The 18,662-nt window shown below is 54.5% G+C and overlaps 1 protein-coding gene across 1 annotated transcript; it reads left to right on the forward strand.

Annotated features, from left to right (window-relative positions):
- Positions 1–246: 246 nt before the first annotated feature.
- On the forward strand, positions 247–18,409 carry LOC143410726 (protein phosphatase Slingshot homolog 1-like). Its single transcript, XM_077110659.1, is given in 12 exon segments — positions 247–296; positions 577–645; positions 1,538–1,603; positions 4,286–4,480; positions 5,706–5,799; positions 7,142–7,167; positions 7,169–7,265; positions 9,490–9,536; positions 11,092–11,238; positions 12,474–12,674; positions 14,385–14,910; positions 17,183–18,409. Coding segments are annotated over 12 exon segments (2,745 nt in total).
- Positions 18,410–18,662: the final 253 nt, after the last annotated feature.

Consider the following 18,662-nt stretch of genomic DNA (forward strand, 5'->3'; position numbering starts at 1 on the left):
GTCGCTAAAGTTGACAAGTATCATTTCCCTGTTGGAATGGGCAAGACAAAACCAGATTCAGCCAGTTTGTAAGGTGGCAGCTGCACAAAGGGCGGTAAACAGAAGTCTGAAAGTACATTAATAGTAAGGTGGGCACTCGTCCACTCCTGCCCCCCAGGACAGAGGAGGCTGGGCACCCACTCCTGCCCCCCAGGACAGAGGAGGCTGGGGCTGGCTCTGCCACCTGTCCAGGGGCCCTGGTTGGACATGGCCCTCTGCCAGCACCGTGCCAGCATCGGTGGCTTCTCCGCTGCAGTGTGGGTGCAGACCAGTCGTCTGCTGCCCATACCCCACACAAAAATGGTGTGGCCATTGGTGCTCCCCTAGCAGGGCCACCCAGACCCCTGTCTTCTAGAATTCAGTTGTAGAGGACTCTTCCTGGGCACTGAGGACTTCTTCCAAATACAGGCCAGCAGCCCATCCCAATCGGGTGATGGCTGTCTGGGAGCCAGACAGGCTGGGTAGTGGGACTGAGGGAACACTGGGCCAGTGCCTGGGTGGACACTGACTTCAGGTGTCTTCTATCCCATGATCTAGCAAAAGCTGTACCATCGGGATGGTCCTGCGGCTGTGGAGCGACACGAAGATCCACCTGGATGGAGACAGGTAAGGACCACTCAGAAAGACCCTCTCTGTGTCGGCACTGAGGCCCAGCCGGCAGGCAGCCTGGGGTTGACTTTATTAGGAGGGTAGTGCTGGGGTCCGGGGAGCCCCAGGGGAGCGTGCGTTCTGGAGGTTCTCTGAGGGAGCTTGGGTCAGGCAGCAGCGGAAGCCTGCCGCAGGTTGGCTGGGAGACGCTCAGGAGCAGCCGTGCGCTGCCCCGCAGCCACTCCCCTTGGGCTCAACGCGGGGCCACCCTGAAGCTCCCAGAGGGGTGTGATGCAGCTGGAGCTCCCGTCTTGGGGTGCCAGGAAGACACCTGCCAGTTTGGGACTTCAGAGGAGGACGCCAGGGGCCTGGGCAGGTAAACAGGGCTGGAGGCTCCAGGCACCTTCTCTCCTGGGGCAGCGAGGGCTCAGGATGTGCGGGCAGGAGGGAGACAGGCGGTCACTCCTGCACATGGATTCTAGGCTGCGGAAGTGGCTCCCTGGAGAGGACTAGAAAGGACAGACATTCATTTGGTTGAAGTAGTGGGATCATAGGACACTTTTTCTTTTTAAAATTTTGTTTTCCATTAATATGTTTTCATGTAATTAAAAAAAAGTATCGATGAGTGTGTGGTGCCAGAGGGAGCAGGTGGGCAGGGTCAGTTATGGAGACAGATGACACCAGGCGCTGTCCTGGCCCTGCATGGTGATGCACTTTGAGTTTTGGGAGTGTCCTTCTGCTGGGTGGGGAGCACCCCCTCCTGGCTTGCCTTTGGCTCACCTCACACCACACCCGACGGTGGAGCGTGCTCTTCCCCAGTCCCTGGCAGGACTGCTCTGCTGCTGGGGGGGATCTGACCACAGGGTCCGACCTTCCCCACAGCTGCCCTTCTCCTTGTTCTCATCCTCAGTGGGTTCAGCGTGAGCACGGCAGGGAGGATGCACATATTCAAGCCCGTGTCTGTCCAGGCCATGTGGTAAGTGTGTCTTCAAGGACCCCATCCCCTAGGCAGGGTGGCTTCTTGCTGACACCATGAACAGCAAGACCCCCATTCAGCACACACCGGTGATCCCGGGAGGCTGAGTTCAAAGTTCAAAGCCAGCCTCAGCAACTTAGTGAGGCCCTAAGGCCTCACTAAGGAACTCACTAAGGAACTTAGCAAGACCCTGTCTCAAAAAATTAAAAGGGTTGGTCATGAGGTTCAGTGGTTAAGTGCCCCTTGGTACCAAAAAAAATAAAGAAAAGAAAAGAAGAATGAAAAACTCTTTCTGAGGAACCTGTTGGGGAGGAGGAATGGCAAGGGTGGGCGGCGTCATGGTATGTGATGTGCCTGTGAGAATCGCCACAGTGACACGTTGTTGGGATCACAGCCTGTATGACAGACATCACTAGTAAAGTGATGAGAGAGAAGCCCTGCTCTCCCAGGCCAGAGCTGGGGCATGCCCAGCAAATAGGCTCAAGAGGGCCGTGCCATTGGAACTGTGTTTTAAGCGTATAATTCGGTGGTGTAAAGCCCCTTCTCAGAGCTTCGTGGCAGTCCCCATCACAGAGGGAGCTCTGTGCTCGCTTCTCCTTCCCCAGGCCTGGCAACCCCCATTCTTGTTGCCCCAGTGGATTCGTCCTTTCTAGGAAATTCATAAGCAGAATCATCAATGTCCCTCTGTGTCCTACTTGCACTTAGCATGCAGTTTTTAGGGTCATTCATGTTACCACGTCTGCAGAATTCCGTTCTTTTTATAAGCTGAGTACTGTTCCCTGTGTGAAGGCACTGGTGGTGTTCACGTGGCCAGCTCCTGCCCACAGAGGGTCAGTTCAGCTGTGTGACAGTTCCCGTGAGGCCCTGCTTCTGTTCTTTTTGGTTTTTACCCAGAAGTGGAATTGCTAGGTCATGGGTTGCGTGGACTTTCTGGGAAAGTCCGTGCCTGAGCCGCTCATGTTCCCATCAGTAGAGTGCAGAGTTCCCATTTCTGCATTTCTTTATCACCTCCTGTCATTTATTTATCTGTTTATTGAGTCAGGGCTTCAGATGTTGCCTAGCCTGGTCTTGAACTCCTGATCTTCCTGTCTCAGCCTCCTGGGGAACTGGGGTTATCAGTCATTTATCTTATTTTATTCTTTTAATTGGTTGTATGGACGCATGTCTGTGTGTGTGGGAATTAAACCCAGGGCCTTACATGCTAGGCAGGTGCTTAACCACAGGGCTAAACCCTAATGCTTTCTATTTTATTTTTGAGCTAGGGTCTTGCTGGCCTTGAGCTTAAAACCCTCCTGCCTCATTCTCCAGGGAGCTTGGGTTATAAGCGTGTTCCACCAGGCCCGTCTCACCAGTTTTTACATCTCATACTCACCGTCTTAGCAGCTGTGAGGTGGTACCTCACTGTGGCTTTGGTCGTCTTCTCCTGAGGATTCTTGAGCATTTTTCATGCACTTATTTCCCATTGTATGTCCTAATCGGAGGACTGCCTATCCCAGTCCTTGGCCTAGGTTTTTCTATATTGTCATCTTGCCTCTCTCTATGGGCTCTTGGCAATAAAATGTCACCTGGCATTAGTCCACTTAATCCCCGTGCCTGGCACGTAGTAGCTGCTCAGCGTGTGCAGTCGAGGAGCAGCACTTTGCTGGACGTGGAGCATCTGGTGGGAGTGGTCACAAGACTCATCTGGTGGAAGTGGTCACAAGACTGACCTGTTGGGTTTGGGGCCACAGCACAAGGACAAGTTACATGATACCTGGAGCGCTGGGCAGGTTCTCCCAGGTGTTGAGCCACTGCAAGGCCCAGGTCTGGCCCTAAATAATTTACTCTTCAGGCAAATAAAAAATAGACCCACGCAATTTTTCAAAAACTCTGGGACCAGAACTAAATTTAGTAACATTCAGCTCAGGTTGATCTCCTCACCCAGCCTGGGGACAATGGGCCAGATTGGGTGTCTTACACCTGAGACAGGGTCACTCTGCAGTTCCCCTTCAGGGCCTCTGCCACCCTTTCCTGGTTCCTAACTTGCCCCACTGTGGAGGACCTTCAGCCTGGGCTTCTGGTGGACGAGGTGAACTACATTGTCAGTGTCCCTGTTTCTGTCCCCTCCGCCCCCCACACCTCCTTTCCTCTGGCTTCCACATCCAAACGGGCTGCTCCGCACCTATCCTCAAGGAGTCTCCCTCTGAGTGATGGTCACATGGAGGCCGACCATGTGGGATGCAGCCAGATTTCCTTCCTGCGGTCCCCACACTCAGGGTCACTGTGACTTGCGAGGTCACCCGTGATTCTGTGGTTAATCAGTTTAACGTAAAGCAGCGTGTGAGCCTGTGTGTTTGGGAGTCGGGAAGTTTGGGCTTGACTTTCGTCCTGTGGTGCTTGTGGAGCCAGGGCCCTGTGTGTGCTCCACTGAGGTACCTCCCACCCCTGGGTTTCTGTTCTGGTCTGTCTTTCTCTGTTTCTGACAGTGAAGGACATTCCCCCACTGTGGGCTCAGCAGAGGTGAATGTGCAGAGGCTAGCTCTGGGACCTGACAGCTGTCCGTCTCCGGCTGCCACGTGTCACCCACAAGCCCTCATATGTAAGCAGGACTCGTGAACTGGCCCCCGCCTGCCCCAGTGAGCCCTCCTGGGAAGGGAGGCCGTGCTTCTCCTGGTTTCCCGACCTGGCCTTCTCCCCACCCAGGTCAGCCCTGCATGTGCTCCACAAGGTCTGCGAGGTGGCCCGAAGACACAACTACTTCCCAGGGGGTGTGGCACTCATCTGGGCCACCTACTACGAGAGCTGCATCAGCTCCGAGCAGAGCTGCATCAACGAGTGGAACGCCATGCAGGACCTGGAGTCCACGCGGCCTTATTCCCCAGCCCTGTTTGTGGACAAGTATGTGTGTTACCTGCCCAAACACCTCCCTGCAGCCCTGGGCCAAGCATTCCCTTCCCAGAACCAGCTTCTAAAATGGGGCTTCTAGGAGCTGGGCATTTTAGTGCAGCCTGTCATCCCAGCAGCTCGGGAGGTTGAGGCAGGAGGATGGCGAGTTCGAAGCCAGCCTCAGCAAAAGTGAGGCCCTAAGCAACTCAGTGAGACCCTGTCGCTAAATAAAGTACAAAATAGGGCTGGGGTGTGGCTCAGCTGTTGAGGGCCCCTAAGTTCAATCCCCAGTACCAAAAAAACAAAACAGCTTCTAACCTGGGACCCCGGGAAGCCTGGCTGTGGGGAGAGTTTGTGACACACCTTAAAAATAATAGACGAATTTGGGGAGTGCACTTCTGGGGAACGAGTCCTCGTTTCCATCAAACTCCCAAGGGAATGAGCTGCCCCGCTCACCCCCTCCTGATGATGCTCTGCGTCTGGGCCTTTCCTCTGTCAGTTGCAGTTCCTTAAGTCCCAAAAGTAACTTCCTCTTCTCTAGGAGAGTCATGCATGTGACTCCTGCTTCCTTGGGTCCTTCTGTCCCGAGGGCAGCACCCGTTGGCAGCAGGGACAGTGAAGCACGTGGCCTTTGTGTGTCCGCTGGCGCACCACTGGGCCTGAGTCTGATTTGAGAGGGGAGCTGTTCCCTCCTGGGTCAGGGCCCACTCCCCTGCGTGTTGTGTCCCTGGGACGCTGCATTCTGAGGACTGTACAGAGCAGAGTGGCCCAGCTGACAGGAGGTCCAAGGAAATGGAACGGACGGGGAGAAGTATCGAAGCTTAGGGATTTGACGGGGCCTCCTGGGAAGAAGGGTCACCCTGACCCATGTGGCCCAAGAGCTGTTCATGCTGGGCTGGGCTGGGAGGCCTGGACCTTCACTGTGAGGAGGAGGTGAGGAGCACGGCCGGTCGAGGCTGCCCACCCCATGTTGCCAGGCAGAGGCAGAGACCCAGTGGTGTGGGACTGTTCCCCTGGCAGGTGCAGAGTCCTGCTCTAAGAGTCTGTGACACCGACATGGGGCCTGAGTGAGTGGGTTTCCAAACCTCCCGACGTGCTGTCCGGGTGGGCGCCAGTGCCTCTGTGACCGGAGAACATGCACACCGAGAGCCGACCTCGCTAGTCCCTGCCGAGTTCCTGCGACCTGGGACCTGAGCGTCCGTAGCCGCGCACCTTTCTAAACAGCATTTCTCTCCAGGCCAACTGAAGGGGAGAGGACCAAGCGCCTCATCAAAGCCAAGCTGCAGAGCATCATGATGAGCCAGGATCTCGAAAATGTCACCTCCAAGGAAGTAAGAGCCCTCTTCCCAGAGCTCCTTCCCCGGCAGGGGGTGGGCAGCGGCCGCAGGCCAAGACCTGTCCCCAGACACACTCCTCTCGGCCTCCTTCTGCCCTGGCAGCCGGGCTCAGTGGGAGGTCACAGGCCTGGGTCAAACTAATGTGAGGTCAGGGCCACCATTTACTGGCTGTGTGGCGTGGACGTGTTTCTGGAATCCTCGGAGCCTCGCCTGTGTCACCTTTGGTCACAATTTCCACGAGGTGCTTGGTTTGCACCCGGAGCGGGTAGCTCAGGCCCTCTCCCTCTCCACCCCCGCTGCCCTGTGCTGGACATGAGTCCAGCTGACTTCTTCTTGCTCGGGACTGCAGCCGACCAGCAAGGTGTCTTCTGTCCACCTTTTAATGTTTTCCTGGATCACTTTTAAAATTTTGTCTGTTGCTTTTTATCTGTTGTTCCAGGAATGCAATGAATTATGACAGCAGCTTAAACTAGGTGTTTTCTTTCTTCTTTTTTTAGTACTAGGGATTGAATCCCATGTGTTAGGCAAGCACTCTACCACTGAGCTACATCCGTAGCCCCCTTTTTAAAATTTTTAATTTTGACATGGAATCTTTCTGAGTTGCCCAGCCTGGCCTCAAACTTGCAATCCTACTGCCTCAGCCTCCCAAGTAACTGGGATTACAGGTGTGCACCATTGTACCTGGCTTAGTTAATATGTTTTCAAAAATCATGTGGTGATGCCTTCCAAAGCAAGAAGAAACTGACTTTAGATTCTCATTAAGGTGTGTTTTGTTATTTAATTGTTAAAGTATAAGTGGTTGGCCAGGCACGGTGTTGCACGCCTGTAATCCCAGTGGCTCAGGAGGCTGAGGCAGGAAGATCGAGAGTTCAAAGCCAGCCTCAGCAACTTAGCAAGGCTCTAAGCAATTCAGCAAGACCCTGTCTCTAAATAAAATATAAAAAAGGGCTGGGGGGTGTGGTTTAGTGTTTAAGCACCCTGGGTTCAATTTCTGGTACAAAAAACAAACAAACAAACAAGTGCTTCAAACTCAGAAAAGATCCCTTGGAAATGACATTCCTTGTTCAAAATAATAAACGCCCCCCAGTAGGGTTTACCTGGAGCCTGGGTCATCCACATCCCTCCCACGACACATTGGGTGCTGTGGACGCCTTCCTCTGGACACAAAAAAGAAAACTGCACACTTTTTGAAAACTGCTTCAATTTGTTTAAATTAATCACATTTAAAGCTAATTATGACTTAATTGTTTGGAGGTGGGCAACGTTTTTTTTGTTGTTGTTGTTTTTTTCTTTTTTTTTTTAACAAATCACTTTTCCTGACTTTCTCATGCCACAGATCCGTAATGAGTTGGAGAAACAGATGAAACCTGAAAGAGTTCAAGGAGGTCATAGACAACGAGATGCTGCTCATCCTGAGGCAGATGGACAAGCCCTCCCTCATCTTCGACCATCTTTATCTTGTAAGAGGCACAGCCATGGCAGTACCCGGTCTGAGGTCATAAGGCAGACCTACTGGTCTGGCGCTCGCAGCAGGTCGGAGGGAGGAGGCAGGCAGGGTGCCAGCTCAGGCAGCCCCGCCCTGGCTCAGACCCCCTTGCCCAGCTGCAGCCCGTGGTCTGCTCTGTGGGGTATCTGAGAAATGGCTCCAGCTGAGCTGCGGGGACTGGCCTGGGCACACCTGGCAGTCACCTGGTGAGTGTCTCCAGACCTTCAGTGCCTTTTGTCTTCAGTCACTAACACACAGGGCCCACCCAGATACTCTCAAATGGTTCATGGGCCATGAAAACCCAGCTGGTGGTGGGCACGTGCCCACTGAGCCCCAGCACCATGCCCAGGCAGGATGGTGCTGACGGCTCCTCCGCTGCCCTGCCCGCAGCCCATCAGGAGAGTCGCCTGGTCACGGAGGCTCTGCACAGGGTGTGCAGACTCCCCGCCCCTCCGGCTCCTGCTCCCGGGTCCCCACACCGTGAGTCTCTATACAAGGCAGCTGGCCAGTGCTCAACGTCGGAGACTCTGGAGGATGACCTTGCTAAAATTAGACGGGAGGCTGCGGTGGAATGCAAGTCGGCCCAGAGAACTAGGCCCCTCCTGCTTCACCTGCTCTGTGACCTGGAGCAAGTCTCTTTCCCCTCTTTTTCTGGCTCCTTCATGATTGTGAGGATTCAGTACGATGCCTGTTGAAGGCACTGAGTGCCGTCTCCTTGGACACTGTTGTACACAGCAGCCATGAGTTGAGGAAAAGTGCTCCCAGGAAGCTGGGGGAGGGGGGGGGGTTCTGCTGCAGACGCAGTGGCTGCTCCCTGCCTGCAGGAGTGGCCCGAGCTCTGGTGTCTGTCGGGACAGCTACACAGATGGGGAAGGTGCGGTGCTCACAAGACTAACCCTCCTGTGCCGGTGGGCTTCCTATTTGTGTGTTTAGACAAGTGACAGGTGACAAGGGGGCTCTGCCTGGGAAGGTCCAAGGGAATGCAGGGCCCTGACCCTGTCCTGGTGAAATTGACATGGGCCACTCCCCCTGTCTCTCCACAGGTGGTGGTCACAGCTAGGGGGTGCTCATGGCCTTCTCAGAGCCGTGGTTATTTTTTTGGTGTGGTTTGGTACTTTATGTCGTTTTTTCCATGAGAAATATTAAAGTAATATTTTTCCATGAGAAATATCAAATACCAGAGTGCAGCCGCCCCCACACGGCGAGCAGGGCCCCACCCTGGAGGGCCCGACCAGGAGCTAAGGAGAGGGGCATCAAGGAGACTGAGCCCTGGGTGCCTCTGCCCTCTGTGACTCTGCGTCCTCCAAGTCACCTAAGAACAAAGTGGTCATTTTTGCTTTTATTCCCTTTCATGTTTTTGTGTGTCACAGGGTTCATTTTTGAACGATGGCATTTTTAAACTATTAAAAAGAATTAAATGAACACATGTTGTAGAAAGTTGGAAATATAAATCTGTCTAAAGAAGAAACAAGCACTCCTACACCAGAGCTGGTCTCTGAGCAGTCTGTATCCACTTCCTGTCCTCTGTGTTTGGGGCATCTGTCTGGGGTTTTTCGGGGCTGGCCCTTGAACTCAGCCTCCCAGCGTTTCAAACATGAGAGGGAGATGGTCACGCAATCGATGTGCCCCTGTGCTCTGCTTTCCTTTGTTTTTTTTTTTTTGTTTTACTCACGTGGTATTTCCCTGGGCCACTGAACAGCCTCCAAAAGGCCGCTCATCTTGACGGCCCTGTTGTAAGGAGATCACAGATCTGTCGGCCTCTTCCTGTTGGACCTGTGGGCTGTTTCCACTGTTTCGTCCTCGTCCATCTCTGAGTTCTGACCGTTTCCTCAGGGAGCTTTTTGTAGGTGGAATTACTGGGTCACAGGATAGGAACATCTGAACTATTGCCAGAATGCTTCCCAGAGAAAGGACACAATGCCCACTGTCCTTAGTGGTGAGGAGGTCACGGTCCCTGCCTCCGTGACAGGACCCCACCATGGTCCCCGGGAAGGAAGCAGTTTCCTGGACTCGCTCTCTCCCCAAGGCCAAGGGCCACACTCCCCCTCACTGTCGCCTCTTGATCTGTAAGGGCCTTGGGAACCCATGGGGGCTTATGAGCCGGCAGACCCACCATCCAGGGTTGGGCACCTGTGCCTCCACAAGCAGCTCCAGGGCTAACTGCGACACTCACGGGGTTTGTGTGATCTGTCCCCCAGGGCTCTGAATGGAATGTGTCCAATCTGGAGGAGCTGCAGGGCTCAGGGTGAGTCTGCTCCTTTTGTCTTCCCCTGTCCTTCCAGGCAGCTTGGAAACACCCACCTCTATTGCGGAGGTGGCCCGGGTTCCACTCTGATTGCCTGCACCCTGGTCTCTGAAGTGGCTGGAGGGGCTAATTTGCATAGCTAAACAGATGTGCTTCAAAATGCCATGTTCTGAATAATTCATGTATCTGAGATCTTGTGGAGTCTGTGATTGTATGGGTCACGAGCAGCCTCCTAAATCACACTATGGTGGCACATCCGAGAGCCTAGACCCGACAGGCCCTGGGCTCACCCCGCCCCACTGCCCTGCAGAGCTAGCTGCTGCTGCTCCTTGCATGGCCGCACATCTCTGTGGGCTGTCGGGCCACTCAGCAGCCCTGACACCTGGCCCATTCCTGGTTCTGTTGGAGTTACACCTCTGGGCCTGGTGGGAATCTTGCAGCTCAGTAGCCAGGGTCTCTGAGAATGCTCAGCTATAAGAGTGAAAAATGTTTAAACCTAGACCTTCAAGAACAGATGTCTGAACTTAAAAAAAAAAAAAAAAACAGCCACAAAATCACCATTCTCTGGGTCTGACATGATGGCATTCTTAAATTACCACATTTGAAAACCAAGACTAAACAAATCTTAAAATATATCTTTAGGACTACTGGTTAAGATGGGTTCTTTCAACGGAGTGTTCTTTAAATGTGGGCTGGGACTCTGTATGCTTCTGTCTTGCTGGGAATCAATAGATGACTCTTAAAGCTCTTGGACTGCATGATAAGTATTCACTTAAGAAACTGATTTGAGATGTTTCCTAACTCCCGAAATTATTTTGGTCTTCTAGAAATGAAAATACTGATTAGGTTAGAGAACTACAGAATCTGGGTCAGCAGACTCCTCAAATTCTTATTTATTTATATCTTGCCTTGTTTCAAAAGGCTTTAAGACTGTTCCCAAGAACTTAAATAATGGATGGTTTTATTCTGCTTTTTAACTATTTAAGAGTGTAGATTGTTGGGAGATTAATTTTTTAATGTCACTGTATACTACTGATAGTTATAAATTTTGAAACTTTAAGGAATTTAGAAATGTATTTAAGAGACATGTTTACTTTCCATAGTTAAGATTGCTAAGCAATGCTTCAAACTGAGTTTTTTTTTTTATAAGGCCTTTCTAATCAAGGTACTTTTTGGTTTTGTGTGTATATGTATAATACATTCTCATTTTGTACAGGAAATACAAAAAAAAAAAAAATCCCAGTGCTGATGATTGAACACAAGGCACCCTACCACTGAGCTATACCCAACCCTTTTCAATTTTGAGACAGGGTCTCACTGAGTTGCTCAGGCTGGCCTGCAACTTGCCATCCTCCTGCCTCAGCCTCCTGAATCTTGGGGATTGCAGGCAAGCGCCAGTGCACCTGACAGAAATTCAATATCAAGGAAAAGCAGACGTCCCACCAGGAGCATGTGCCTCATGTGTATTTCTTTTTCTCTGCTGGTGTTGTGTTGCTTTATTTTCGTGGTCCCTCCTTTTCATCCTCCACTTTTTGTCTTATCTGTCTCCCTGCAGGGTTGACTACATTTTAAATGTCATTCGAGAAATAGACAATTTTTTCCCTGGCTTGTTTGCATATCATAACATCCGAGTGTACGACGAGGAGACCACGGACTTCCTTGCCCACTGGAACGAAGCATATCACTTTATAATCAAAGCCAAGTAAGTGGGCGGGACCTGTGGGGGGGTGCGGGGGCATGGCTCCTCAGAGTGGGGCTGGGCGGGCCGGAGGCTGCTGGCTGAGGATGCCTTCTTGTCCGGGGACTTTTGGTGTTGGCTGCAGAACCCCAGGCACCAGAGGGGACAGCGAGTGCTGGTCTCCTCCGGGTGGCTCCCTGGCAAACCCCTTCTGTCCTGGTGGCATGACCCCGTTGTCATCTGTGTTATTCTAGGCAAGGACTCAGCACCAAGAGCATGTGGAAGCTTCCCCTGGGTGGGAAGAGCTAGGGAGGGTGACCTCAGGGCTCTGTGCAACTCCCCAAGTAAAGTTTTCCTGTATGCTTAGCACAGACGACAGGGGGGCTGGCCCGATGCCCCTAGACAGGGTTCCCACCATGTTCCCACCCTCCTTCTGTCCCCACCTTATTCCCCTGCAGAACGGCTGTCTTACTGAAGTCCACAACAGAGAGGGCTCTCCCTTGGAGGTGCTCTCAGGGAAGCTCCACCTTCCCTCGTACCCCTCCAGCCAGAGCTGCACGTCCGTCCTTATCAAATCCTCACTCTCTTTAAGCCTGGGGTGCAGAAAACAGCACCTGCTCCCCCCGGGGTTGTCTTCTGGACTGATGAGTTTGGCCCCTACAGCCTGGTGTCCCCAGGTGTTCTCCAAGGTGATGCGTAGAGCGTCCAAGTTCCTGGCCCTTTTGTAGCTGTCACTCAGCTGCACCTGGGCCTGAGCTGCCTCCTGACCTGGGGCAGGTCGGCCCATCTCTGTCTTGGCCAAGCCCTGCTCTTCTTGCCCCTGGGCCTGTGTCCAGCAAGCATCTCACTCTCCCCATGCAGTTCCACTTGGCTGACCCCGTTTTCTACAGCAGCTCATTCACTGTCTGCATTTGCATGAGTGGCTGAGTGGCTTCTGTGTCTGCTTAGCTGCCCGGTCCTTCCCAGGAAAGGGCTTTCGGTGGCCAGCCTGTCCCAGTGACTGCAGGATCCATTTTATGTCTGAAAGAAGCTGCCTTTGGAGCTGTCCCGCAGCAGGCCAGGGCCAATTGACCCTGACTTCCTCCTGTGTGCTAGTCGGTTTTGCAGCTGAGTTATTTCCCTTAGAGGGCATATGGAATCTGCTTCCTGACATTCCAACAGGATTTGCACCACGAGACAACTTTGAGACAACTTTGGGGCTTATAAATTCAGTTGCTGGAGACTCCAGTACTTTACTCATACCACTCCTTCCCCTGCAGGCGGAACCACTCCAAGTGCCTGGTCCATTGCAAAATGGGGGTTAGCCGCTCGGCATCCACCGTCATTGCCTATGCTATGAAGGAGTTTGGCTGGCCCCTGGAGAAAGCCTACAACTACGTGAAGCAAAAGTGAAGCATCACACGGCCCAACGCAGGCTTCATGAGGCAGCTTTCTGAGTATGAAGGCATCCTGGACGCAAGGTGGGTGCCCCCTGGAGAGTGGGGGCGGGGCAGACTGAGCACAGCACCCTGTGGCCACACTGGCCAGCCTGCTCTGTGTCCCAGAGTTCTCCCGTTGGCCAGCAGCTTCTTTAGCTGTCAGAAACACCATCGTTTGGGCTTTGATGAGTAGTTTCCAGGAGGGGTCTGTTTTGGCTTTGTTGGCACACACACAAATCTTGTTTTGCTGCTAGAGGGAATGGGGCCTAACTTCCCATCCAGGGCCCAGCCTGCTGTGTGGTGGGCATGTGCCTGTCCTGTTTCCTGAGCACCTGCTCTGTGCCAAGGCCTGCGAGCCAGTCTCCCAGCAAGGCAACCCAGGACAGCCCCAGTGACTGGCCAGGTTCCACCACCAGCCAGCTGGGTGATCAGGGAGGCTGGTCAATTTCCCTGGGCCTCAGCACCCTCATCTGAGCTAAGAGCTAATCCCACCTGAATGTCACTGCCACAGGCTGTGATCATCCCTTAGAAAATGAAAAGCGGAGTCACTATAGGTCCAGCAGATCACAGAAGGACTGAAAGACTCAGAGATTTCTACCCTCAGGGCAGCAGCATTATCCATGGTGGCCAAAAGGGGGCAGACGGGGGGTCTGCAGCTGGAGAGCGTATAAGTATGTGGACCATCTCTCTGTCTTACAGTGGAAGGCAAGGGTAGCTGGGTGAGGTGGCAGATGCCACCAGGAAAGGGCTTTCTGTGATCCCAGTACTGGAGGCCGAGCGGGCAGGTCCTTGGAGCCCAGGAGTTCAAGGGCATCCTGGATACCATAGCAAGGCCTCACTCAGTTAGCAATGACCACACCTCAGAGAAACCTCTTTGGCTATGAAGCTGGCACTGCACAAAGCCACAAGAGCTGTCTCAAAAAGAAAAGAAAGAAAGAAATTCTGGCACCTACTACAGTCTGGGTGGACCTTGGGGCATCATGCTGAGTGAGACAGGCCAGTCACAAGAAGGCATTCTATTCTGCAGAACCCCATTTGTAAGTGGCCAAGAGTGGTCAGATTTGAAGAGAAAAGCTGGGATCCTGGTGGCAGGGGTTAGGGAGGACAGCGCCGTGTTTACTGGGTGTGGCATTTGAGTCTTGTAAGGTGACAGGAACTGCAGGAACAGATGGGGTGGTGACTGCAGGGCCAGGGACATGGCTGACACAGCTGAGTGGGACACTTCAGATGGTCAAGTGGCAGGGTTTAGGGTTCTCTTAAAGCATTAGAAATCGTCCCATGATCTCTGACCTGCACAGATATCCACGATTTTCTGGGACCTTTCCAATCATTTCATGTGTTTCCTGTGGACGTAGTTCTGTCGGGTCAGTTGAGCTCTAGTACTTTCTGCCCTGACCCCCTGACCTCCTTGATGTCCTTGCAGTGTGGGTGGGAGGGGGAGTGTTCTCCTGCCACAGAGAAACCTAAGTGGCACGATTACGCTCACACGGTGAGCAGGGACCAAACACCAGGTCGGTTACCATTCAGGCAACCTTGGCATGTCCGCCATCCCTTAGTACTGGTACATGCGTGTGCGGCTTCCGGTGCAGCCGGGGTCCTCGCACATCTTGACAGTGATGGCAAGAGGCATGACCTAAGCAAGGCAGAGTCAGTCCGGCACCCCACTGACCTTGGACTGTGCCCACTGTCCCTTGTCAAGACCTCTGGGTGCTGTCCCCTGCGCTCACCTTGCTCTGCCCTCTCTCCTCGCAGCAAACAGTGGCACAACAAGCTATGGGGCCAGCAGGTGGATAGCAGCCTCCAGCCACCTCCTGAAGACCCTCCAGAGCCTGGTGACTTCCTGACGGAGACCCTGGATGGCACTCCCGATGTCCCACTGCCCTGCTTGCACAACGCTGCCCAGCTCGGGCTCCAAGAAAGCTGGGCCCCTGGAGGGCCCGCTCTCCCCTGCTGTTTCCGGAGGCTCTCAGACCCCCTCCTGCCTCCCCCTCCTGAAAACCCTGGCAGCGTGGTGCACCTGGAGGATCTCGAGAGGGACGCTGTGTTGGAGGAAGAGGCCCACAAGCCCGCCAGACACCCCCAGGATGGCACTGGACTCTTCGAGAAGGATGTGAAGAAGAAACTAGAGTTTGGGAGCCCCAAAGCCCAGAGTGGCCCCTTGCCCCAGGTGATGGAGAGGGAAGAGGGCCCGGGCGCAGGGAGGTGGGGGCAGGCCTCCTGGAGCAGGGCAACCTCAACAACAAATACCAGCAAGACGAGCTGCCCCCAGGACTTGGAGGTAGGCGGAGTGACTCTGGGCGGGGGAGGCAGCATGGGCCGAGTGACTCGGGGTCCTTGGGGAACAATCTGCACCCCTGCAGCCATCTTTGCCCCAGGCACCTTATTGGCACCTGGAGCAGGGCCGCCAACTCAGGTTCTTTTTCCTTATGTAAAATGTAAAACCACCTTTCACCCACTTCACACGAGCTGAGGCAGAGCTCTTCTCCTGTCGCCTCACCCTCCCACACCTCCTCCCTTGGAACTGTTTTGAAACAAGTTCCCGGGTGTCATCATTGCTAAGTGCCCTGTGTGTAGCAGAGCCACAACACTGTCACCCCCTTTAAATGTGCCTGATGTCTTCAGGCGTCTGATATTCAGTTCACGTCCCAGTGCGTGACACCAGCACCACTGTCTCCATGGCTGTGGTACTTGGTGGATCGTGTGGAACACGACTGACCTCTGCCCGTCTCTCAATCAGGTCACCCCTCATTCTGCCCCCATCTCCCTGTACCCTAAGCGGGCAGCAGCCCAGGAATGGGGACTGGCTTAGTGGAGGTGTGCAGTTGGCAAACTCCAAATCAAAAACTTACCCCCAACCAGGTAGGATTCCAGGTCCCCCCACACTCACGACTCCCCTCTGAGAAGAAACACCCATCAAGACAGGCGGCATGGGACCACTCTGCAGGACAGCGGTGCCACCAGTCGGCTCACATGGTGCTAAGTCACTGGCCCAAGAAGGGGAGGGGCTTAGCTGGGAGGGTAGATTGTGAATGTGACATCATCTAGGAAACAGGACCTCCAGAACCCCGAGACAAGCATCCATTCCCGTGTCTGACCCCCACTTACCATGGTGCCTGGCCAGCCTGGGGTAGGGCGCACTCAGATGGCCCCCGCGCACCTGCAGCTCAGCTGGGCGAGTGGAGAGTGAACACATAGGGATGTGGAGAGGCGTGCCGCAGGCGGTCAGCATACCGACAGATGGGCTGTGGCCTGACAGAGGGGAGCAGCTGTGCAGGGAGCCAGGGGAGGGACTTCACATGGCAATCATGGCCCCTGCACACCTGTTGAGCCCACCCTGTGCCCCACTGACTCTGAAAGGTGCCCTCACACCTGCTCCCAGCCCTCCACAGTAGATTTCCTTGCAGATGTGAGAAGAAACAACATGGGAGCACTTTGGTTAGAGCTTGAGAGAAAATTCTGGTTCAAGAATCAGGCCTCGTTATGGTGGGGGTCCCTGAGATTGTAAGACTGAGGGTCGACTGGTGGTCCCAGAAGCCGACCCAGGGTTCCCGGCAGAGAGACGTCCTCTAAGAGGGCCTGCTCCAATGCCCACTGCACATCCCTTGCAGTCTTCAGGGCAGGGCCGGGTCTCCTCCAGTGCTGGGCCACCAGGACTTCCTGTCTTGGGAAACTGAGTCTGCACAGCTCTGGAGGTTCAGGGAGAAGCCCTCCTCCTATGAGCACCTCCTCCAGCCCTAGGCCTGGAAGACTTCATTTGAGACCATTTCAGAACCTCACGGGACAGAGTGCTGGTCCCCTCGCCTGCCCTCCATCTCCCTGCCTCCACCTCATCCCAGAAGAACAACTCCCGACTAGTCAGTCCTTTGGCACTCCAGGGGGTGAAGGGTGGTCCCACCTGGCAGAAGACTCCGATAACAGAGGGTTTCCCTGGGAAACAGTGTAAATGGCGTCTTCTGTGGGTCTGGCCGGGCCTGGAGGCACCTGTGACTAGGTCTGGGTTGGGGTCTCCAAACGCTGTCTTTGCCCTTTGCTCCCTCTCTTGTAGAGACCTTACTAGTGCCGTTCCTTTAGCTGGGCTGGACAGGAAGGGCTCCATCCAGGGGCTGCATGCTCCCCAAATGCAAATTATTTCTGCAAGGGGAAGACCCCCGGCTCCGCTTCTGCAGCGAACTCGCTATTTCACTTCGTTCTCAGTGCCATGAGCTGGCACTGAGCAGGGTAGGTGTTCTACTTTCCCGGGACACCGCAGCCTGTCCAAGAGGCACCCTGTGCAGGTGAGAAGGGAGGTTCCAGAGGCCCTGCCTCAACCCTCCTGGCCATGCGACCCAAGCTCAGGTATTGGGCCTCAGCTTCTGGGTCTTGGTTCTGTCTCTGAGGCTTCTCTGACTTGCGTCGTCACAGTCAGGTGGATTCCAGGAGTTCTCGTTTCCCACTGACTGCAGTGAAGGGGTGCCCCTCCAGGGTCTGCCCCTGCACATCGCCTGCCCTCCTCCTGTGTCTGGTCCCTGGTTCACGGTGCTCCGTCTCACAATGTTCTTGTCCCCTTGCAGCACGATGCTATGTTTGGGATCCTGAACAAAGTGAAGCCATCCTATAAATCCTGTGCCAATTGCATGTACCCTGCAGCCAGCGGAGCTCCTGAGGCCTTCAGGGAGTGGTGTGAGGACCCAGGTGCTCCCACCATCTGCACCCAGCCGGCCTTCCTGCCCCACCTCACATCCTCCCCTGCAGCCCACATGTCCATCAGGTCCCGAGGTCTGGAGAAGCCGGCCTCTGGCATGGCTGATGCGCCCTCCTTTCTACCGCCAGCAGGTTCAAGAAGACATGATGCCAGCAGCTCTGGAGCCGCAGCTGCTCCAGAGCTAACAGGTAGCATTTTGGAACCTTCTAGAGAGACCCCCAGAGTCCTGCCAAAGTACCTCCTGTTGAAGAATTCTCACTGTGATAAGAACCCTCCCACCATGGAAGTGGTGAAGGAAGAACTGTCACCCAAGAAAGATCCCAAGCCTGCGAAGGACCTGAGGCTTCTGTTCAGTAGTGAATCTGAGAAGCCCATGACCAACAGCTGCTTGATGCAGCACCAGGAATCCGTCATCCAGCTGCAGAAGGCCGGCCTGGTCCGCAAGCACACCAAGGAGCTGGAGAGGCTGAAGAGCTTGCCTGCAGACAGTGCCCCCGGCCGGGTGGAGGCCAGCATACCCGAGGAGAGCCAGGAGCCCACCGCCCCACAGGACCCTGGGCCCCCAGCTCTGCCCGGCCACACGGGGGGTGACAAGAAGCCAGAAGCTACTCCCCAACCCGTGGAAGGAGCCTCACTGAAGAGCCCTCCGCCCCTTCCCTACCACCTGGACCACTCCAGCACCTTCTCCAGAGACTTTCTGAGGACCATCTGCCACACCCCCACTTCCTAGTCCCTCAGCTCCAACATGCCCCACAGCTCCAGCAGTGACAGCATCCACAGTGTCCATGGGAAGCCAGGGCTGGTGAAGCAGTGGACGCAGGAGATCGAGGTGTGGCTGCGGCTGGCCGGCCTCACTGTGTCATCCGCCCTCAAGTGCTCCCACTCTCTTGCCAAGCTTGGGAGCCTCAACTTCTCCACAGAGGACCTATCCAGTGAGGCAGACACCTCCACCGTTGCCGACTCCCAAGATGCCAAGTGGAGCGAACCCTCCTGCCTGTTCGACCCCCAGGCCGTCCCCAGGAACCCGGCCTCCAAGCCTTCAGGGAAATGCACCCCAGGAAACTTGAACAGCCCCTCCTGGGTGAGCAAAACCTGACCCATGACAGACTCGTCATGCGATCCCTCCCTTGTCCCTCGTGGGGTTTGACCCGCCTCTTACATCTTGATTTGTCTTAAAAAACTCAAGTCACCTGAGCCTCCTGCTCTTGCCATGGAGAGGAGGAGACATGGCAGCACAGGAAGGAAGGGGAGGTGCCTGGTACGGGGATTTGTCAGAGACGCAGAACTCTGTCCCCAAGTCCCAGCTCTGAGAAGAGTACTGAATCAAGAAGAGCACGTTCAGATATGCA

This window comes from Callospermophilus lateralis, chromosome 11, assembly GCF_048772815.1.
Source record: "Callospermophilus lateralis isolate mCalLat2 chromosome 11, mCalLat2.hap1, whole genome shotgun sequence".
In the NCBI taxonomy this organism is placed as follows: Eukaryota; Metazoa; Chordata; class Mammalia; order Rodentia; family Sciuridae; genus Callospermophilus; species Callospermophilus lateralis.